General features: G+C 41.5%; 1 protein-coding gene across 2 annotated transcripts in view; it reads left to right on the top strand.

Moving 5' to 3' along the window:
• Window positions 1-24,517, top strand: part of DAPK1 (death associated protein kinase 1) — a 1,440,273-nt gene that overhangs the window by 900,346 nt on the left and 515,410 nt on the right. For both annotated transcript variants that reach the window (XM_044064186.1, XM_044064185.1), the window contains one exon: window positions 2,266-2,364. In XM_044064186.1, the coding sequence (XP_043920121.1) occupies window positions 2,266-2,364 (99 nt within the window). The remainder of the gene's footprint in view (window positions 1-2,265; window positions 2,365-24,517) is intronic.

The raw sequence follows: 24,517 nt of genomic DNA, 5'->3' as shown, positions 1-24,517 counted from the left end.
TGTGTAAACTGTTTTGAAGATCACCATTTTACTGATCCATCTAAGCTGAAATGTACAGTGTAGAAATTAATGGATCATTTTCAGAGCAAATCATTATTTCACAAAGCATTGCACCTGAAAAAAAAAAATAAGCCTATTATAACATAGATATAAAGGATGTGACCTAAAGACTTAACTCACAAAAAAATTATTCAGCTTTAAGTTACATATGAATGAATGTTTGATACTAAAAAGTTTGATTATTTTGCTTAATATAGAAAATGAAATGTCCATCTAATGATTTAAAAACATTTTTTTCAGGAGTCTGTGCCCTGACCATCTCCTGATTTGGGGAGGCTGTGCCACCTACATTCTTGCTGTTTTATATCCAGACTCCAAGAGTAATATGTCTTGGAGTAAGAACAACAACCTGAGTTAATCTGCTCTGAGTCTTAGAATAATAAGCAGATCACTTACTATTTTGTTGATTGCCTTTCATTTTTTTTATATTTGTGCTCGTCATACTTTGAAGTCAGTTTTCCAAATTGTTCGAGCATTAATTAGCACAGCATCCAATTACAAATGTTCTACTCTACAATTCTTACTTTTTACTGAAATGGAAATGGCCCTTATGTTGACTTTATTACTGAAGCAATGAGTTTACTTTCTAAACTGTTTTCTAAAATAAAAAAGTTATGTATTGTATTGTTTTTGGAGTTACTGGATAGTGCGTATGTTGTACTTATTTGCCAGTGTAACAATGCATTAGTGTTATTCCTAGGTATAAACCTGACTGCATTTTATATGTTTGAAGTGTAACTGTAAAAGGCTAGTGAATGCCTTGTGTTAATTTATTTCCTTCATAGGTTCATAGATTGCTATTAGGCTATCTGCCCTATTTGCTATTTTAAGCCTTGCTGATTATTCACATTTTGCAACTTATATTTGTAAGGTAAACACCTTAACCATTATGCCAGCCTCCCACCCAAATATTGGTACTCCATGGGATTGTACTGACGACTAAAGGATACACAGTTATTTATTTATTTGACATTTGTTGACCGGGTTAGTCCAACTGGGACAGAGCCCTTTTTTCGGTGGAGATCAGAGGAGAAAAGCTCCACAGAAAATACATTCAAATTAAGTTGACATATTATGTCTACATGATTTTTTTTTGTATTATTATAAGTTAACATACGTAGTAATTATAATATAATATAATATATAATCTAATTATGCTCTTCTGACTAGACACACACACACACACACACACTGACTGCAGTGAGATTATAACCCCTGCCTAACTAGCTACACCAGCTTAGAGAACTTAGTAGTTAACGCAAGTGCCACAGCACAAGTTGTACCTAAAAATATCCTAAAAAGAAGAAACATTATATTCTTTAATTATTGATCAGTGTTTACAATTTTCATTTCCATGTTGGCTGTATTTATAAATGACAGAATAGCTGAATATTTAATATTGCAATGCATATCTTCTTTCTTTCTTTTTGTTTCTAAAATAATAAGGCATCTTCTATGTTCATAATTGATCGTGGTTCCATCCGCACGGGCTGCACTATTTAGCTATAAATAATATAGTTAAGAATCTATGTTGTGCATTTGCTTGACTTTCACAAATGTTAGTTTATAAAATACTGTGTGTGTCTGTATACATGCATGTGCGTATATGAATACACATCTGCATTGAATTTTAACACATTATGTTTTTATTGAACATTCATCTTGGTTATAAATGTTAGGATAATGATGTATTTTCTCTTAATTGTTCTAATCATTTTATAAATGTGTGTATGTGTGTGTGTGTGTGTGTGTGTGTGTGTGTGTGTGTGTGTGTGTGTGTATATATATATATATATATATATATATATATATATATATACGCACAAACACACACATACACACAAACATATATATATATATATATATATATATATAGAGAGAGAGAGAGATCTATTTAAATTGATCAACGGATCCAAATATCAATGCTAATAATTTAAAATGCAAAATGTTAACATGTTAGTACACATGCACTGAGCACAACCTCTCAGCACATGCAAAAGTTAACCCCTGCTAATTATTGATACTAATTCCAAGATCACACAGTATCAGAGAAAGAATGTATTTCTTGACACATTATTTCAGTTTTACTTAATATATCATTTAGAGAATTAAAGAAGATGTCACTTTTTTTCTGTTTTGTACTTAGCTAACAACTGCTTTTGCTTACTTGCAGTAATCCGATTTTACTGTTTTTTTCCCCTGTAGTATGGACGGACACCTTTACATGTGGCAGCAAATAATGGACTTACTGACGTTGTACGTTATCTGTGCCTTGCTGGTGCTAATGTGGAATCTTTGACTGCTGTAAGTATTAGAAGATAATGGCATGAATCTAAAGTGTTTATGTCCAGTTTAGCCCAGTCCTGTTCATCAAAAAGTTTTATTCTTATCTCAGAAACCATCTGCCTGTCTTGTGCAGGACCGGCCTTTGGTCAGCTGTTCTCCTAGGCAAAAGATCTCCACAGCACCCCACCCCCATCACCACCCGGTCCCCCATCCTGGTCTACCTACACCATCATTACTTTTTTTCTTTGTTTTTCTCACAGTTTGTCTTACTCTTCAGTTTTTCCTACATTCATTCAACACATTTTAAAGAAAGCGTTTCTTTACTAGAAAAAAATATTAAATAAGCAAATAAATACTAGAAAAGCGCCCCTGCTAGAGTGGCGCCCTAGGTGGCAGCCTAGTTGGCCTATGCCAAAAGCCAACTATGGTCTTGTGGTCATCACATAATTCAACCCATCATATCTTCTGTAACTTAGAATTATTTTCATACACTTTTCCTTACAAGGAGATCAGAATGGCAGGAAAGTATTTGTGTCAAGAAAGGAGCCTCGAAATTAAAGAAAGTTCATAAAATACAGGTGGATTCAGAACAGCCCTGCAAGTCAGTAAGTTGTTTAATGCGCCTTGATATAATAGGACATTTGTCTTTCTAGCAGCTTCTTTTAATCGTCTTTCAGTGTGTTATTCTGTGGAGTGTCCATACACACGATCCTAAAATCTTTACAGAGCTCCATATTTCCCCACTCTTTGATGTCTTTCTGAAAATGCCAAATGACTGGCTGACTTAAATGCAGCTAACTTTAGTGAGACTTAATTCCGTCCTAAATGATTTTCCCACATTAGGCCACCACAACAGGGGGAGTTGCACTGTTTTCTTGACTAGGCACCAAGGAAGAGCATGGTTGTTATTGTGGTTATAAATATTATTTCTAGATGTGGAGCTTGGATTTTTCCTGAGTCTTAATGAGGAGGGAAAGTGGGATAGATGTCCTTCTATTCTCATGTTGCAGTATTCATTACTGTAGGGAGGTTTCTGCCTGCAGCACCAGACATCCGGCCAGTATACCAAAGTTTTAGGAGCAGGGGTATGTTTGATGTCAGAGCCATAAACCGCCATTGGCTATAGAGCTTACGTCTGCATGTACCCACTTCAGAACTTTTCTGCCACAGTGATCTTTGGACCTCTGATCGCCAGCTTCAGAAAGCAGTTTGCTCCTTTGTCAGCCATCTGCTACAGGTAAGTACCCTTTGGGTTTTTTGTCATCTATTCCTTAGCTTTTCAGGCATATATGTCAACTCAAAAGGGAAGTGTGCTTGTGGAAGACAAATTCCACACAAGGACACTCATGATAAGTGCTTGTTTTGTCTAGGGGAGGCCCATGACCATACATCTTGTGACATTTGTAAATCATTTGTGCCTAAAACTCTTTGCAGCCATCTAGCTGCTCTGAAATTCTATCTAGAGAACCAGAGACTCTGGCGTCTAGCGTTAGGTGTGGAGGGCGGTGTAGGTACTTCCAACGAGCTGCCTAGGAAGAAGGCCAATAAAGTTAGACCCAATGCCCATGCTGCACCTCAGGAGTCTGGTGAGACTCACAAGGTAGATGTTAGCCCAGGGTCCCATCGGACACCTGTTTCTCAGTTGTAACCGGGAACCGTAACGGAAGCCAGGCCAACAGAAATTCTGAGTATGTCTACTGAGGTTGATCAGCCATCGGTCCCTGTTGGCGAGGGGGAACCACAGCTCGTAGAGTCGGAGGGGCCTTCTCCTACTCTGCAGTCCTCCCAGACGTTGGCTACTAAATCCACCCATCCTTCAACTCCCCTGAAGAAAAACAAAAATTAAAACATACAGAACAGCAATTTGCCCCTGGATAGGAAGTTTTCTCCCAAAATCTTTTCAGGGCATTCCAGGCCATACAATCACGGGTACCTCCACCTGCTCCTATTCCTGTGCAGGCCTTAGAAGAGTCTGAGGAAGAATACTCCTCCTCTGAAGACTCCCTTACCTATTGCTCTCAAATTGAATCCCCCAAAGGATTTCATTACTGCTGAGGAAGAGAACTCTTGTCAGTCCTGAATCTCCAGGGGAAGAATTTTCTTTTGGAGATACCACCTCTCTCATGAGAGATCACGTCAAATGGCAGGCCTCAGATGTCTCAGAAACCAAAAAGAGGTATTTTGAATTACTTCAGGTGGATCAACCCTCACCATCTGCAGTCCCATGCCTTTTTAGCTGCTTCACAGGCCCCTGATTCTCAACTCCCAGCTTCTAAGCACCCAGACAGGTTCTATAAAGTACCTCAGGATACCCAGTACTTGTTTAAGAACCCTCCTGCAGACTCTGCAGTCATAGCAGTCTCAGCTGACAAATCCTCCACGCAACTGCCTTCTAACTCTTTATTCCCTACTGTGAAGGGCAACAAGTTTATGGATAGGCTAGGGTAGAAGGTCTATACTACTTCCACTCTTGCCATCAGAGCCCTAAACTATCAAACTCACATAGCCAAGTTTGTTCTAGACACCCTTTCTAAGGCTGCAGCCCTTTTGCCTGATGTACCAGACTTGCCTGTTAAGGCCCAAGTAAACTCCCTCCTCTCCGCTACCTCACAGGTGACAAGGCACTCCATTAACTGCAGTCATGATGTGGTGGAGGCCTTTTCCAAATCTGCAGCTTTAGGCTGTGTATTGCAAAGATATTCTTGGGTGAGGCTACGACCTCTCTGTATGGATGTACACACCGAGTTGCTGGATGCACCACTGGATAATAAGGCCCTTTCCGGTGAAGCATCTGCAGAACTTTTCAAATCCCTGCAAGAACAGGGAAAGGAGTTGCAAAATTTAAAACATTTACTGGTTTTACCTATCCCTAGGTACCATAGAAACTTCCCTCAAAGGACTAGCTTTGTTAGGTGACAGTCTTCTCATTCTGCTCCACCACAGGCTAAAGGATGAAGGCAACCTAGGAGACATTCCACTCCTAGACCCCCATCCTCCTGTCATAACACTCCCTTTCAAAGGCAGCCTGACCAGGCTAGAGCTCCTCATCTGTGACTCAAACCCACTACCTCTCTCCATCCCCCATCCGTCCACCTCACCCTCTCCTTACCCTCCTGGCAGAAGATCACCTCAGAGGCCTGGGTTCTCTCCATAATTCAAAAAGGTTATGTTATGACATGGGCCCTACCCCCTTCCAGGGGATAGCCCAGCCCCCCTAAAGTCAGCTCCATGTTTTCCCCTCCATTCTGGATCAACTTCAAGCCCAGGGCACTATAGAAAAGGTCCCACCACACCAGCTAAACAAGGTATTTTACTCAAGGATGTTTTTGGTCCCAAGAAGAGATGGTCCTTGAAGAGCAATTTTGGATTTGTCCTTACTCAAACTTTATCTCAAGGTTCCCACCTTCAGAATGCTCACCTTGCAGCTGCTGTTTCCCCTTATCCCCCACCAGGCCTTTATGGTATCACTGGATCTGAAGGATGCCTACCTTCACATCTCTATTCACCCCTGCTACAGGAAATTCCTACGTTTTTCAATAGGTTCCTTGCATTTTCAATTTTCTGCATTACCCTTTGGGCTCTCCACATCCCCCAGGGTGTTCACAAAATGTCTATCACCAGTGATTGCCCACTGCAGAACGTAGGGCATCACATAAACCCATATCTAGATGAGCTGTTAATACTTCACTAGGACCTTTACACCCTGCAACATCACCTACTCCTGCTGACCAGAACCCTGGCAGACCTGGGGTTCACTGCGAACCATGAGAAGTCCCACCTGACACCTGCAAAAGGCCTAGTCTTTCTAGGGTGCAGGATAAGAACCGACAAGATGGCAACCTTCATCCCCTCCCAGAAAGTAAAAGACCTCGATCTTTACCTTCATAAGCTTCTCTCTCTTCAAACACTTTCAGCCAGAGAATTCCTGAGAGCCCTGGGACACATGGCATCCTTGATACCACTGCTTCCTCTGGCAAGGCTGCATATGAGGAAGATCCAATGGGTAGTAAATACTCGTCAGAATCAACATTCTCATCCTCTGGATATCTCCCTCCCTTTACTACCATGCTTGAAGAAAGAGTTGGAATGGTGGATTACAGCCATCAATCTCAACGAAGGCATACCCTTGAAGTTAACCTCACCCTCACAGCAAATCTTTACAGATGCTTCAGACCTGGGTTGAGGGGCAGTTTTAAAACACCAGCGAAAACTAAGCAAAGTGCAGGGAAAATGGTCTCAGCTAAGGCAAAGGGATCATATCAACATCAGATGAGGGTCCTGTACTTAGCACTACAGGTCTTCCAATCAGCCCTCCTACCAGACACGTTAAAAGTAGTCACAGAAAATATGACTGTCTTGTGGTACATAAACAAGCACGGTGGGGGGGGGGGGCAAGGTTTTACCTACTCTTTACAACCTAGCCATACAGACGTTTTCTCTTGCCTCATCTCTGAAAATCCACATTCAAGCAGTTTACATTCCTTCAGCAAAAAATGCTATGCAGAGATACTCATCAGAACTTCTGCACCCTCTCACGAATGGATGCTTCACTGAGAGGTGTTCTTAGATCTTATACACAAGTGGGGTATTCCTCAGGCAGACCTCTTTGCCTCCTCCCAGAACAGGCAGATGCCTCTGTTTTGTACAAGGGATCCACATCCCCAGGTATGGAAAGTGGATGCCTTCTCTTTGGTGGGGATGTATCTTTATGCCTTCCCCCTCTTCACTCTGATTCAGAAGGTCCTCCTGAAGATTCAGAGGGACAAACCAAAAATCCTGCTGACCAAGACAGCATTGGTTTCCTCTTCTTCATCTACTAGCCAAGGGCAACCACCACAGGTTACCCCACCATCTAGACCTACTCACATAAGACAGGGGGTCCCTAATACACCCTCAGGTGAGCAATCTCCGGCTCACTTTATGGGCGATAGGGTTGTGATCCCCTTCAGGCACCTATAGTGAGTGGACGTACTCAATGTCCTGCAGGAGGCCATGAAACCTAGTATCAGGAGAAATTATTTGGCAAAATGGAAAAGATTCTCCAGGTGGTGTCATAAGAAAAAACAGGACTCTTTACTCACTTCTTTACCAGTGGTCCTTTCTTACTTGTGTGAGCTTTTCCATTCAGGACTAACATACTCTTCTGTTAAGGTCCACTTGTCTACCATTTCCACTTGTCATCCTTTGCTACCTCCTCTGGCATTCAGATTAGAGGTTAAGCTCTTTTTAAAAGGGGTCCTCCATATCAGACCCCCCCCCCCCGCAAACCAATCCCTCCTACATGGGACCTGAAATTTGTCCTGGAAAAACTCACTTTGCCTCCTTTTGAGCCAGCCTACTCTGCTTTGCTGAAGCTATGTACCTGGAAAACAGTACTGCTGGTGGCCCTCACATCCGCCAGGAGGTTATCTGAAATCCAAGCCCTGATGCCCATCCCTCCTTAACTCATCTTCCATCAAGACAGGGTCTCCCTCAAGACTAACCCTTCCTTCATGCCTAAGGTGGTTAATGAGCGAGCTATCCTTGAATCAGACCATTAACCTTCCTGTCTTTATCCCTCAACCTCGAAATTCCTCTAAAAGAACTCTACATTCCATAGATGTCCACAGACAACTCAGGTATTATCTGGACAAGACCAAACCCATTAGATTGTCTGACCAGCTATTTGTCTTGTTTCATCCAAGGGCCTTGGGGAAGGCAGTTTTTAAACAGACTATCTCTTCATGGATATCTAAGGCTATCTCTGCATGCTGCTCCTTTCATGGTAAAGCCCTATCTGAAAGTATGAGGGTTCATTCAACTAGGGCATCTGCCTCCTCAGCTGCTTTCTTCAAGGGGGTAGATTATGCTTCTATCCTAGAAGCTGCTACCTGGTTATCAGTCCATACCTTTACTAGGCATTACAAACTAGATTTGGCTTCTAGGGACAGAAGCAGTTTTTCTAGGTCCATTCTACATGGCCTAATAGACCAGGCACCTCATCCCTCCTCCCAGGCTCATACCTAAAGCTTTGGTACTCTCTCCCTACAGTAATGAATACTGCAACATGAGAATAGAAGGACATAGAATAGTTGTATAAGAACTTACCCTTCTCTTCCATGTTGCAGTATTCCGTACCACCCTCCTTCCCCCTCGTTTCCTGTTTAGCCACTGAGGGGACAGATTTCTCTCCTTCTACCAAACCTCAGCTTCAGGCATATGCCTCCATGAGGCACCCTTTGGCCTGGTATTACACATGGGTATAAAAAGCTTCCTCCTTCGTCTTCATTGCTTCCAGGGGTACTACTGTATGCGGCAGTCCATTCTGAAGTGGGTGCTTGCAGACATCACCTTTATAGCCAACTTCGGTTTATGGCTCTGACATCAAACATCGCACGTATCCCTGCTCTTAAGACTTTGGTATACTGGCCAGATGTCTGGTGCTGCAGGCAACAACCTCCCTATAGTAATGAATGCTACAACATGGAAGAGAAGAAAATCTAAGGTTATGGTAAGTTCTTACACAACTATTCTTTCTGCATGGCATTTGTTTATGATGATGCTATTTAGAGACATACTGTATATTTTCATTTTGATTTCATTTGCTGAATTTCAGTTTATGGAACTAGCAGTCCTTAGTTTTAACTTCGTTTTCTATGAACGTATACTACTGTATTGTCTATAGCTCTGTGAAACCAGAATGGATCTACTTCTGGTTCTGAATAACACTAGATGTCCTGACTGAAATCACTGTTGCAGTATTCCAAACAGATGGGTTTTCCATCTCCGGCATCTGGCAGGGTACCAAAGCCTCAACATTCCCAGAAGCATACGTCCTATGTATGACCTCAGCTTGCAAGTGAGGGGTATTAAAGCCAACATACGAGTGTAATTCCTCAGAGTATCTTGCTTCCAGCCTGAATGTAGGTGGCTGTTGAGGAACCTTCCTTCTTGTTCAAACTGTTTTGCTGTGATTTTGTTAGATGTCAGCTAGGAGGGGTAAGTGTGAGTGTGGTAGTCAAATACCTTACAAAAAAACTCCATATCTAGTGTTTTTCCTGCTTAGGCATAGAACACGATTACAAATCTTGTTCCATTTACCAGTTCTATGTTCTCAAGATGTAAAGTTCCCTTTTGTCATTGTTTTTCACATTTTAGAAACCCAATCATTGACTGAACTGTTTGGCCCAGTCTCAAATGGTGGATCTTTCCACATCTGATGAGCCTTCTGCTCCAAAGAAAATACTCAAAAGGCCTATGCCTAAGACGCAGTCTGCCCAGTCTGATTCCAATGTACCCATGGAGTTTAAGAGACCAACAGTACATCTGACTAACTCAGACATTCCTTTTGTGACCCCATTGGAGGCTGGTATGTCATCACAGAACCACACCTCCAAAGAGATTTTTACTGCAACTGAGAAGGGGAAACCATAGATCTTTATCTCAGAGGGACCTGAAGGTATCCCATACATTTTTAGTACTGGAAGAAACTCCTGGAAAACTGATTGGTTTAAGTCAGTGGTTGGAGCCACCATACTTTATTCAGGCATATGTTACACCAAAGAAAAAGTGACAAAAGACTGCACTTCTCCTTTGCTTCCCGTTTTAGGAAGAAGGGGTGGAAGGACTTTTGTTCAGGACCTGTTCAAGGCCATTATAGCTCTTAAGCCTTCTTCTATTTTAGCTCCTCCAACTCACCTCAAACATTACTGTGGAATCATCTTTTCTGAGGCAGCAGAGGAGGAATATTCAGTTTCTGATGACCATTCCTTCGCTTACTGCTCTCAAATCCACTCTTCTAGCCAGGTACCCTCAGATGATGAGGGTTCCTTCTCTCCAGACTCCCCTGTGGAAAAGGCATCTTTTTGATACAAAACTATAAATATGGTGAAAAATCTTGACTGGGAGTCTAAGCACATCTACCACAGTCTGTTAGACGTGGCATTCCAGCCCTTTCCCCTATCCCTCCAATCATGGGGGCCTTTTTGGATGCTTATACATCCACGTCCACAGCTCCTGACTCTCAGCCCCCAAAAGGCAGGACAGATTCTGCAAGGGTTCCGGATGATCTAAGGTTCCTTTTCAAGAATGCTGTAGCTGACCCTTCAGCTGTTTCCTTAACATCAGATAAACCTTCTAAACTAATGCCAAATGGTAGTGCCTTACCATCAGACAAGGACAGCAGGGCTGTGGAAAGAAATTCCTGAGATTCTTTACTGGCTCATGGCATTTTCAGTTTACTGCTTTGCCTTTTGAGCTTTCTGCAGCAACCAGAGTCTTTACAAAGTGCCTAGTTCCAGTTACAGCTTTTTTCAAAACTCAAGCAATGCAAATATTCCCATTCCTAAATGATCTGCTAATTCAGGCCTCTTCACCTTGATTCTTACTGTTGCATCTCAAGTTTACTTCACTGTCAGTTTCAAAATATCTGCCCTTCAACACACTCAAGATCTAGTTTTCTTGAGTTGCAGACTAGACATCAAACATATGCAGGGCTTATTGCCTCAAGAAAAGAAGCAGAACCTCACAACTTATTTCCACTGTCTAACCTCTCTACAAGCTTGTTCAGCCAAGGAGATCTGCAGGGTACTAGGATTCATAGCAACAGCCATACCAATGCTTCCTTTAGCCAGGCTACATATGAGGAAAATTCAGTTGTGGCTGACAAGTATACGTTCCCAAAACTCTTACTCCCCAGACACAAAGATCTCCCTCATGCCTTGTGTCAAGACAGAGATCCTGTGGTGGGTGACACAGATGAATCTCAATACAGGCCTGCATTTCAGGGGAAGACTCCAAGTTAAGAACTGTACACATGCACCTCAGATGAGACTTGAGGGGCATGAATGGAAATCCACAAGGTCCATATTTGTTGGCAGTCCAACACAGTAAGTTGAAAGAGATGACTGCTCCCACTCTGGCTGTACAAGTTTTCGCTCAACTCTGGAGACCAGGACCTCTAAGACTATTCACAGACAACAGTCATGTGGTGCATAAACAGGCAAGGAGGAACCAGAGTGTTCAGTTATGTAGGTTGGCTCAGATTGCTTAGGACCTAGCCACCAAGGCAGGTATGAAGCATGTCCCTTCAAGCAGTATACATCTTGTCCCAGAATGACACCTTGGCACCCTCTCTCAGCAGATCTATTGAGGATCCTCACAAATAGATGCACATTGAACAAGCCTTCTTAGATATAGTCCACAAGTAGGGAATACCACAAATAGATTTATTTGCTTCAGATACCAACAAACAGCTCCCTCTCTTTTGCACTAGGAATCCTTGTCCTTTGGCTAGGAGGACAGATGCTTTATCCTTCCAATGGGCAGGGGAGTTTCTTTATGCCTTTCCTCTACTTCCTCTGCTACTAAAAATTCTGCCAAAGATCCAGAAAGAAGAACCAAATATTCTACTGGTAGGTTCCTTTTAGTCAAGGCAGCATTAATTCCCCTTCTCTATCACCTGGTTGGGGGCAATCACCACACACTACCCCACAAAGTGGACCCGATTACATAACAGAAGGGCTCATTGCTTCACTTCAACCTTTCATCCTTCACCCTAAGAATATGATCAATATGATTCTGATTCCCTTCAGACACCAGTTTTTTGAGGAAGTGCACTGGGATTTCCAAGAGGCCAAGAAACTCACCACAGGAAAATCCTACATAGCCAAATAAAATAAATGTTCAGTATGGTGTCAAACAAAGAGTCAGGACTCCATAAAATCAGATGTTTGTCTTGTCTTATCCTATGCATGTAAGCTCATGAAAAGTGGTCTGGGTTTTTCTTCTATTAAAGGTCAAACAATTCTTAAAGGAGTTTTGCACTTAAGCCCACCGAGAAAACCTCTGCCCACCCTTGGAATCTTAATTTTGTGCTGGAAAAACTCACTCTGTCTTCTCTTTGAGCCAGCTGGTGATTCTACTTTCAAATTGTGCATGTGGAAAACCATTTTGTTGCTGGCTGTCACTTTTGCTTTGAGTCTCAAAACTACAAGCACTCATTTCCTATTTCCCATAAGGATATAGTGCTCCTGAAGATCATCCCCTTCCCTCTTTCATGCCAAAAGCAGTAAATGAGATGTCCCTCAACCAGGCCACCAGCCTGCCTTCTTTCTTTCCCAATCCACAGAACAGAGTTGAAAGATTTCTTCATTTCCTAGATGTGCACAGACAACTGAGATTCTGTCTGGACAATCATGTCTATTCGTAAGTCAAATCAACTGTTTGTCTCTTTCATGGACTCTAAGCTGGGCCAGCCAATATCCAAACAAACTATTACAAACTGGATTTCTAAGTCCATTTCCATATGTTATGTGTACCATGGCCGGTCCTTGCCATGTTGCCCAAGAGCTCACTTTACTAGAGCAGTAACCTCCTCTGAGTTTTTTTTTTTTTTTTTTTTTTTTAAATAAAGAGGTAGATTCTCGAAAAATCCTGGAAACTGCTACCTTGTCTTCTGTGCACACTTTCACTAAGCACTTTAGAAATTATGCCTTTTCCAGGTCTAGAGTAGCCTTTGCCAGGTTAGTCCTTTCTGATGTATTTACAGTTCTTGCCATTCTAAGCCATCCTCCCTTCTTTTCCCTTAAGTTTTGCAAATCATCCTCCTTTTTGGAATACTGCAACTGTGATTTTACTCATAACATAGTACAGTTGTGTTAGAAGTAACCATAACAGGAGATGTTCTACTGATCACTGTTGCAGTATTCCTTACCACCCTCCTAAGCCATCCTCCCTTCTTTTCCCTTAAGCTTTGCAAATCATCCTCCTTTTTGGAATACTGCAACTGTGATTTTACTCATAACATAGTACAATTGTGTTAGAAGTAACCATAACAGGAGATGTTCTACTGATCACTGTTGCAGTAATCCTTACCACCCTCCTTCTACTTTCTGTCCATTCATTTCCCATTCTTCCTTTTCTTTGCTGCTCTGTGTGACAGACCGTAGGTCTAAGAGGGTCTGTCTCTTCTCCTAATATGCCTCTCCTATGTGACTACTCTCTCAGGTGACTTCAGACTGTTGGCTTGGAGGTAGTCTGAGGAATTATGCTCATTCATTTGCTTTTATATACCCCATGCCCTTGCAAACTGAGGTCATATATCAGATGTATGCTTCTGGGGAGGTTTATGCGTTTGTATCCCAACAGACATCAGTGGGAGAAAACCCGTCTGTTTGGAATACTGCAACATTTATCATAGGACATCTTCTGTTATGGTAAGATCTTACACAACTGGACATTTGCTGTTATGGTAAGTTCTTACACAACTGTACTATCTCTAAAATTTAACATTTTGTATAAAAATCAGAAGTGCTGTTTTGATTAGCATGTATAAGCTAGTTGCTACATTTCATGCTATTTGTCATAAATGTTACTATTGCTTGTTTGAGCTTTTCTGTCCGTTTTAGCTGTCAGCAATTATATGTACATATGCTTTTGGAAACATACAAATTTTTACCTGTGGGTAATCTTGATTGATCAACAAATTTTCTGTAGGTTTGGATTATCTACTGAAGAGATAATAAGAACAGATGGATTATCAATTCCCATTTTTCATTTTAATTACTGATGTGCAACACATGATTCAGTTTATTAAACTTATATTTTTAAGTGTTGTATGCTTTCATTAACTTTCAGATATCTGGGTTTATTGGTTTATTTTTAAACACTGGGACCTATAAGCATGTTTGTTATCACAAACTGCATTAACTTTGCTAAATTCTATTTGTTATTGTTCATGTATTTACTTATTTGTTAGTCCAGCATATCGAGCTGGCACATTACCTCTTTTCACAAGTGACTCAGGAACAGTTTCCAGTTAAGTGACGTACTTGGTCACATAGCAGGCAGGCATAGATGAAAGTCTGCACCCCAGGACTACAGAGGTATCTCATTAGTAACTTATTGCCTTAATTATTTGTGTTAAAGTGTTACGTAGTTATTTTAATCAGCAAGATGAAACTATAAATTGCAGACATCAATGTATCTTTAGACATAAATACTGCAGACGCTAAACACATGCATCTGCACAGTGCAGATCGAAAGGCTGGGCTTTTATCTAGTGGTAGAGGTCTTCCCATTGATTTCTTATTGTGATACATATTCCAAGGAAGTTTATTGTCTTAGTGGACCAGCTGAGCAGGTCTATTTTTGTACCACGAGTGTTCCCTTAGTAAGTCAGTGGTGAACAAAATTTTCAGCTGTTGGGATCAGCCTTTCTGGAAGCTGTTTACCACTCTAGTCAATACCAAGTGCAGCAGCTTCTTTGCCATGGTGCCTCAGGAGGGAAAATCCCTAAGGGACACACTGGTCCATTCTTGGCCCGCGAGTCTTCTGTGCACTTACCTTCCAACTTCTCTGTTAGTCATGTTTCTGCAGAAAGCAGCCTGGTGCATGGCCAAAGTTATTCTCGTCACCTACTTTTGGCCTCAGCAAGTTTGTGTCCCCCCTTCTCTGGCCTCACCTAATGTACCAACCACGGGTACTGGATCCTCTTCTAGATTTGATCTCCCATCTCTCCAGCAAACCTCACCTGGACATCAGAACCCTCAATCTGACTGCTTGGTTTCTCCACTTCCACTGATGACCAGAAATTTCAGGATATCTATTATTATCTTTTATTAGAGTTATTCATATTCTATCTTCTTCCCAGAAGCCGTCCACTGGGAAAACCTACAGAAATAAGTAGAAGAGGTGTATTGTATAGGTCAACTCCAGGGGTCTAAATCCATTTTCAACAGCACTGCCTTCTGTTTTTGACATCCTGGCAGGTCTCTCTTATTTGGGTTCTAGTTATGCTGTGATTAAAGTCCTATTTGTGGCCATTTCTGATTTCCACGTGGGAAATGGGCATATGCCCATTGTTTACCTCAGGCTTTCAAAAGCACTGTTGAGAGGTACTTTACCATTGCAAACTCCTCTGATGCACCTTGTGCTGCTTTTGGACATCACTATTGTGTTATAGAGTCTTACTAAGTCATCATTGCACCTGTAGCTACCACTGATTTTGAAGTTTCTGTCCTGGAAAAGGCTTTCTATTGAAATGTCAGCACTCAAAATGCCACATATCAACAAGACAAAAAAGACTGAAAACCCAGGAAAAGAGCATATCTCGAAGATTGCTGTTCCCCTTTCAACTGCTTTTTGCAGAGGCAAGCCCCCCCCCCCTGCACACCTCCTGAGCATACATATACCAACTTTGAGATTATCAGACCTCGGGGGGGGACTATGCCAAGAAATAGCCATCTTGGACTTTGTATATGTAAGTCTGATTTTTGACTGTTCAGTCTTCATGTTTTGGGACTCGCTCTTGTGGGTCCCAACATTTGAAATGGCTACCCTTGTTTTTGGTACCTGTGATGTCAACTAGGAGGATTTCAGAGTTGCAAGACTTACCTTGTAAACCTCTATATTTGATTTTTCGTGAGAACAGAGTTTCTGTCCAGACTAATACAGCTTCCCTTCCCAAGGTGGCCTCTGAAACTCTCTGAACCAAGCTGTCAGTGTGCCAATCTTCTTCTGAAATTTCTTCAGTAAGGATACAAATCTTCTTCATTTTTTGGAAGTTCATCATCACTTGCAATTTTATTTTCACCATACAGTGGACTTCAGGAAAAGTGATCAGCTGTTAGTTTCCTTCCCAAGGCAAAACGGCTCCACTGATCAGGTGTCTATCTGACTATATTACCTTTGATTGTAGAGCCCTCTAAGCCAAAAAAAAAATTCTATAAGAGTAGTTGCTGTCTCTGTTGCTTCCTTTAGTAGTGTCCCTGTTGACTATATCTGTGAATTTCCATCTTTAGGATTGCTGTCACGTTTTGTAGGGCAAATTCAGTGTGTGGTGTGTTAGGACAGCAATGCATTGTGGAAAGTTGAGGAGCTTGAGCTCTGGAGCTCAAAGTCTGAATTGCAGGACTCTGAGCTGTACAGATCCAGTGTATCCACTTGTTGAGATGTCAGAATAAGACAGTATGGATCTAGTGTTATGGTAGGTACATAACTTCTTTTAGTTTTACGTCTCTCCTTAGAGCATGACACCTATGTTAGTTTCAGTGCTGAAAGTTTAAAATCTTAAAGCCATCTTAATTTTATAATAAATTATCATAAACTTAGATTTGTTCTATGTCAGGACACACAGACTATAATGACATAAAGCTCCTCTGCATGAGGTACGCGTAGCATGCATTTCTGTACCTGAGACCTCTGATTATTACACACAGGATTTATATGTTTGGGTTCATAATTTAAAATAGGGGGATTGGCAGTGCTGGCTGTTTCCATCCTTCTTCAAAGCAGTCCTTTTCCACAGGTCCTTATTCAGTTACACCATTGTGCCACCAGATGGAGCTCACATGTGAGTGTTTCTTCAGCCACTTCCAACACAGAACTGTTGACTTCATGGATGGTCTTCTAATGGGAGGAGTTACCTGCCATTTTCATCAGTTCTTTCGCATCAGCTTTCAAGATGGCAAGGAAAGTTACCCCGTTGTGAGATTTTCATTGCCACTTCTTAAACCATTAGAAATTGGCAGGGAAGTAGATAAACAATGCAGATTCACAGTCTTCCTTTATTACCTTAGCACAAGAAAGTTATTCAATTTCATGTGAAATGTGCACAGACTTTAACAGCCCTTCCTTGCTCAGTACACCAAGGCTTTAATGGCTGTACTTAATCCGAAAATAAAACAGAAGTGCCACTCCTTGTTGTCCTCTGTGGTGAGTGAGCTTCAGAATTCGACTTACAGTAAGTGTAACTCCAGAAGAAGAACTTACTTCCCTCCTTCTTCCATTTCCCTTAGAAGAAAAAATTTCTGGTGGTATAGCCAGCCAAGCCTTGTGCTCCTCTTACTTGTTTCACAGAGGAAGTTTTCAAGCTCCTCCCTTACCTGCAGCACACTACCAGTCTTAATGGTATAAATGATCTGTTGCGGTGTTAGTATTCCATTGCATGCTTACTGACTGATTAGCCATTGTTCTTAGCAGCTTCTGTGATAGTGACTCCTCCCAAAGAGTTTGATGCTACATGCTTTCTTCCAGTGTATGGGTTAGCTTTGTGAGGAGTCCTCCTTATTTCCACTGAAATGAGAACTCTGTTTATTGTTCTTTCTCTGATTAAAGACCTTTCATAGTATTTAGCAATTGGGTAGACCTCAGTCAGGGAGTCAGAGATCATTTTGTTGAGGAATCCTTGAGAAGCAAAAAAATTGTAGACAAAACAGCATAGGGAGGAGGAAGTGGTGTGTTTGCAGTGCTTACCATTCTCCTGTGTCTAGGAATATTACTTCTCTTCTCCCTTGTTTTCTTCAGAAGAACCTTTGGTTGAAGAGCTAGACCAGCCTTTTGGTAGGCCATGGATGTCCAGGATGCTTTGCAATCCATACACCTGAAATACTGAGATTGTCCTTCTCCTCAGCCAAGAGAAGGATCTCTCATGCTCATGGTGTCTATAATGAGAAGCTTCTCAAATAACTAAAGATTTGTAAATGGGGCAGGACATATGGTTGTGGGCCTTGCCTAAGCAAAATACGCACTTCTCGTCCTTGTCCTTGTGAGGAATTTGTCTCCCACAAGCACACTTCCCCTTTCTAGTTGACATGTGCATCTTAACACTAATCAGAGGTTAAAAAAAAAAAAACAACAGGTCACTTATCTGTATCGGTAGATGAAGCGGTCATCATGTTTGTAACGGAAACTGTAACCGGTCGTCTGAAAAAAGCACTACCTGCTTTCGGAACTGTCTAACAGGAGTCCAACATTCACTGCGACAGAAAAATTCTGAAGAGGGTACGTGCAGATGTCACTTTTATACCCTACGTCGGTTTATGGCTCTGACAAGGGACATCACACGTAACCTCCAGGAGCAAAGACTTTGGTATACTGGCCGGATGGTGTCACTGCAGGCAGCAACCTCCCTACTGTAATGAATACTGCAACATGAGAATAGAAGGAGATCTCTAGTGTATGTCTGAAGAATATAAGAAACCTCATTTCTCATAAGGGAAGTGGAACAGTTTTGCATAGATGGATTTTTCTTCCTGTCACAACTTTCTTCTTCTTTGGCTGTGTCTGGAGCAGCCCAGGAATACAAAAGTGATGGTAACTTTCTTTGGACAAGGAATCAAGAAAGATTGATAATCTGATTAAAAAATTATTTTAAACAATTTATCTTTTCTGTATGATAGGAATCTGGGCCAGAGGGACATGTGCTGTTGTACGTATGCCCTCACACAAGCACTCACATTCAAATATTCCTTAAACCCTCTCCCTAGTCCTTAAGGAGCTGAACTTGAAATCAGCTTATAAATGCCTGGCTCTTTTTTGGATACAAGACGTCATTATTCTTTTGGGAAAACTTGGCTAGGCTTTGAAAAGCCTCCTCAGGGCATTAGCCTAATAATCTATGAGAAGATTCAACTATTTATTTAACATTTGTTTACCAGGAAAGTCTGACTTGGAACAAAGCCAATTTTCAGTGGAGGCCCAGGGAGAAATGCTCCAGATGCATGTCTTTTTAACGTGGGAGGAAACTCACACAAATGCATGGAGGACATGCAGACTCCGCACAGAAGGCACCCCAGCCAAGAATCGAACAGGAGAACCTCTTGCTGTGAGGCAACAATGCTACCACTACACTGTTTTATGCACCACTCATTCACAGTGGCAGAAAAGGGAGACCGTAAGAGATGCAGCCCAGCTCCAACCTTTGAGGATACATTCCAAGGTGTTACCACCTCCCAGACTCTTGTCTGTAAGCCATGGCTAGTGCACTTTATTCTAAGTTGTGGTCCATTCACTTGTTGGACAACAAGTCACAGGAACTTTTGTTGAAGGACTCCCCTTTGTGGCTTCCAAGTTCAAATATACCAGACAGTCCTAGGTCAGTGTTTCCTTTGAGTGTTTTCATACATGGTTTGTTGCTCAGAGCCTAGACATCAGACAGGTGTTTGCACTTTGGTGGGAGCTAGGCCTCCAGGTATAGGACACTGTTGCAGATTAATGTCTGAAGCCAGCATTGGGACTTTTGTCTGTAAGAAACTGAATGTGTAGTCTGACAGTCCCCTGATTTTCATTGATAACTATTTTTTACTTGTCTTTTTCATAAGCTCATGTACAAACTAAACTCTCTCTGCAATGGGGAAGCAGGACTGCAGCCTTTTAATGCTACTGTGAGGAGTCAGAGGATTCTGTGCATCTTATCTCTGAGATGGACAGGGGTAATATTTTGTGCTGTATGACTCATTGGGGTAAAGGCCTGATTGTGGCCCTGGTGACCAAGGATAGTCTAGCAATTCGGGCACTGGAGTAACAAACCTGGGAAGCTGGGAATGAGTAACTGTTCTTGTTCAGGAGCACATCCTGACTCATTGCATTGCTGGATAGAATCTGTTGAAGCAATGAACAGCACTATGGCTGAAGGCATGTGTACCTACCAAGTTGTGTGTTCTCTTGCAGTGTACTTGAATGAACTCCTGCACTGGGGCATTCTTATGTCACAGGGGTGCCATTGTGGGATTCTGTTTGTGTCGGGCTGTTGCACAGGGAAATAGGAAATAAGTTCAAGCAAGAAAACAAATGGCTGCCTGGATGACAGCCTCCTTTGACTAGGTCTCACAGACTGGGAGTACAGTTTTGTTAAGGCTGCAGAAGGGCTGATGGTCAGAAGACAATGAGAGAGAAAAAGACATGGGATGAAAGGATAATGAATCAACCCTCACCCCATGTGTTCCCTTGTCTAAAACCCATAGGTGTTGCCATGAACTTGATAGAAGTGATCACTGCTGAGAATAAACCTTTCTAGGCATGGTTTCTGCCATTGGCAAAGGGCCCCAGAACATCAGGGATTCCACAGACTTGGTGAGGTCAAAGTGTGGGATTTAAAATTGGATTTGACGTGTCTCCTGGGCATAATGGCTGCTATGATTTGTATGCCATGAGATGTAATTCTCTTAAGTCTAGTTTTTATGGAACCAATGAAACTTAAACTGGACTTTTGAGATGTATTTTCCTCAAATTCATTTATGCATAATGTGATTATTTTTAGGCTTGTAGTTGTTGTGTTTGTGTGCAGTTTCCATTTTCAGTGTTTCCTTTTGGAGAATAGAGATAGTGTTTCAATCTGCGGATGCATTTCGGTTTACGTTTTCATAGAAAAGTGCTACAGATTTGCTGCTGGATCAGAATCGTCTCTCTTTCTCTGTGGTTGTGCAGCACAGGTGTTGACTATTTGAGGGTGTCCGGTCTTCCTCTCTTACAGGAGTACTAAAATTCTCTGTGTATGATAATCAACCAGTTGCATTGCAGTAGTTGTGAATTCCTCTTTTTTGCATTTTTATGAATCCTGATAATGGGATCATTTGCATAGTTGAAGTTGTAGGTGTTACTGTTGGTTATGAGGTGTCAGTGATTGCCACCATGTTTCCATGGACCCTCTGATGTTAGACTACCATTTGGTGGACAATGAAATGGCAGAGTGTCTTGCACAACGTTTGGGTGGGCCTTCTGTTGCTAAAACACAATAGATTATGTATTTTGACCTAGGATATTTCTCTTGTAGGGTGGAGTGCTCAGTTGGACTCCCCATATTGTTCAAGCATTGTGGAGTACAAAACTGTCTTCCATACCCCTAAGCAGTACAAAATACATATTGATCTAGTAAAAGAAACAAGAACTATCGAATGAAGTAGCAAATGCAAAACAACTGAATAAACTACTGTATTTACTACATGTCATGCTATAACGCTTCTTCAGATTTGCAATTGAGAAAATTAGACGTGGTGTTGAAAATTGACAGTTCAGACCCAAAGTATCCAGGCAGTGCTTAAGATATCTATTATCTAACATGGTCTTTAAATTTCTCATTCAGCTGAAATGATACTAGAGCATTGACCTTGGGAGTGTAGTTGTGTAATTCTACAACCTAAAAATTATTTATTTATTTATGGATTTGTTAATCAGGGTAGATGTCTGATCAGTTTGGGACTACATGCTCCACCTGGGTGTACAGCATAACTAAAACAAAAGGAAGTAGTGAAAAGTACAAAGAGGTAATGGTGTGAGAGGTGTTTAAGATGGTATCGGCCAGTGTGTGCTTGCCATAAAGCCCAACAGCCCTGAGTCAGTAAGCTAGTGGTTGGCTGGTATCCATTTGCCCAGCCTGGGTTACCCAATATAACTCTGTCTTGTGAAAGGTGGATGAAGAAAACAAGCAAACTGTCAGACATGAGCTAAGGATTGCTACAACGAGTGTAGATTCACTGACAGGGCACAGCTTGAAAGTGAAATTACATGATGGTAAGGAAAAGACTGAGCATCCTTTGTATCCAAAATACATGGTGGAAGGGCAGTACAGCAAAGCCATTTGTCTTGGGATCCAGCATTTACTCCTATGGGAGAGAACAGACTAGAAATAGTAGAGGAACTGTAGAGAAGGACACTCTTCTGAAGATAGTGAGGGATGCCTTTAGAAATGGTGATAGACTCGTAGCACTCAAACTCTAGTGTAATGATAGGCTGAGATTTTAAACACTGCCCTATGTCCCACAGCAGCATTGTGATAGTGAGGAAAAGAGTGCACTCAGCCAGCAGTTACAGACATACAAGATAAAGCAGGACAATATGAGCTGGTGTTGATAATGGAGACCTAAATGCTTATGTCAGGACAGACAGAACAAGATATGAAAACTGCCTGGGTTCGTATGGATGCTGCAACAGGAATAAAAATGAAACGCCATTCTAGACATCTGGCTTGCTGGCTGATGGGTTAATTGTGGCCAACACGTGGTTCAGCAAGAGAGACTGTCACAGGATCACATACAAGAGTGTGCATGCACTTTATTGCCCTTAATGCTTTGAATTGGCTCAAACTACCTCACCACTTAGATTACATCCAACAATTTCCACACACATTTACAAAGCTGATGACTGCCCTGGTTTTACTCCTGTTCTTCATTACTATCACCCTAATAGACTACTTTGATCTAATGAGCAACATCTTCATAGCATATCTAAACCTCACAAATACTCTGGTCAAAGTCTCTATTCGTACTCTGTTGCTAAAACTGGAATTATATCCCTCTGAAAAATAATCTCCCTCTGACCTCTCCAAACTCAAACAACTACTAAAAGGCTACATAAATAAAATGACTCTGCTCCTGCACTACCCCAGGCTGAATTAGTCCCTCCCTACTTCCACCACCTGTATACTTTGACTATGTTCAGATAGAAGGAATTAGTAAAATCTCTTTCTTAGTCAAAGATCAAATATATTTTTGTCTAGGCTATATTACTTAGTAATCTCTGTTCCAGAGAATTTACCTGGTGTGTTTAATGTCATCTCTATGAATTGCAACTTGTAAATACTCTTTCTATTGACAGTGTTCTTTTTCATCTTGTTATAGCTGTCCAAATATTTGCAGTATGTATGTATGTACAGGTTCACACTATATTAGCTGAAGATGATTTGTTCCCTAGACAGTATGTCATTCTTCTGTATTAGGCTTTGTAATCACTTTAACTGTAGCCATATTATGTCAGTGTGGAGCTTTTCCACCTGGGCCTCCAATGAAAAAGTGGTATTAGCCCAGTTAGACTTCCCCGTTAAAAATAAATGAGTGGTTGTTATCCAACTTGCTTAGACTTCATGCTTATAAGGAAAGGAAAGTGGGGTAGAATCAGAGTTTGCAAAGTCATTCCCAGTGAAACAAATGGCCCAGAGTATAAGCCACTGGTGGCTGTAGTCATTTGCAAGCAGTTGTAAGAGATACTTCTAAGACCAACAGAGGAGAGGGTATGCTGAAAACCTAGAAATTGACTTGCAAAAGCACAAGAGTTCAAGGAAATTTTTAGAGCTCTAGCACCTCATAAAGAACAGGAAGTAAATAAAATTGAGGAACAATGACCAAGTCTTAAAGCAGCTTGTTGAAGACTATAGAACAGATATGTGCCTGAGCCAGATATAGAAGTACAGAACATAAGGAAAGTTGGTAGTGAAATGCAGTAGTTCGGGAAGTTATCAAAAGAAAGGAGGAGTGCAAGAGAAAGTGGGAGATGGAAAAGACAGACCAGGCTAAGAAAGAGTACTGTCTGGCTAACAAAGAAGTTTAGAGGGCAGCCACAGTAGCAAAAAACAAGGCATCAGATGTTTTTTACGGCTTCTGGAAAGGGACTTAGCAGATGGCACAAGGGAACTTTAAGGTTGCAAAGCAAAGACAGAAGTATAAAGAAGGTCATCATCAGACATCATTCATAATGGACACCAACAACAACCTGCTCACCACTCTACTGGTCATCAAGGCAGATGAAAGGACTTCTTCAAGTAGCTTCTGATCGAAGAAAACCTTACAGAAGCTGTGCTGCCCTATACATTGTCTATGATAAAAGAGGAAGTAGAGTGCACCCTAGAATAAGTACAAACAGGACTGAGGAGAATGAAGTCAATGAAAGCAACAGGCTCAGATGAGGTTGCAGCAGACATGCATTTATTTATGTGCACTTTGTTGAATGGGTTAGTCCCACTAGGTCAGTGGCCTCTTTTCAGGGGAGACTGAGGGTGGTATTCAAACTGACTAGTTGAAATTTGGGCAAGGCACTGGGAAATTTCCCCTGCTCTTTTTGGAGGGTGAGGAGATACTGTTTTTCTGCTATATTTCCAGTTTCTGTTCTGGGCACGAAGGGGGCTTGAAGAAACTGGAAGGAAGATGGAGACAGTAAGTGTTTGTGCTGGTGAGTGGCAGGAGGAGATGAGTTTGCAAAAGGAATTGGAGTTGGAAAATGGTTTCCAGAGTGAAATCGAAGGTGAAGGCTTGGTTGAATTGCTGAAGAAGGAGGAGGTAGTTGAAGTGAAGGAGGATGGTAGAATGAAGGTAATCGAACCTTTGCAAGATTTAGAGTACTTGTTCCAAAAAGATCTGTTCTCTGGTTCCAGGTCAGTGTGTGTAGTTACAACCCTCCAATCAGGAGGGTTGCAGGATGATTATTTAAAAGAAATGATAATGCAGAGCAAAACAGAGAGTGAAGCAGTGGCATCATGGGGGAATATTATGGATAGGATTCAGAAAGAAAAGGTGAGAGAATTTTTAGAAGAAAGTCGTATGCATCGATGATAAAAGAAGGAAAAAATAAAGGAGAAGGAGAGAGGTCCCAAAAAAGTTCATTGTTTGGCTTAGCAGTAAAAAAGAAAAAGAACTAGAAAGAT

This window comes from Protopterus annectens, chromosome 2.part2 (assembly GCF_019279795.1).
Source record: "Protopterus annectens isolate FY-2018-M chromosome 2.part2, PAN1.0, whole genome shotgun sequence".
Classification (NCBI taxonomy): Eukaryota; Metazoa; Chordata; order Ceratodontiformes; family Protopteridae; genus Protopterus; species Protopterus annectens.
Note: the sequence above shows the minus strand (reverse complement) of the source record. Positions and strands in the feature narration are given on the sequence as shown.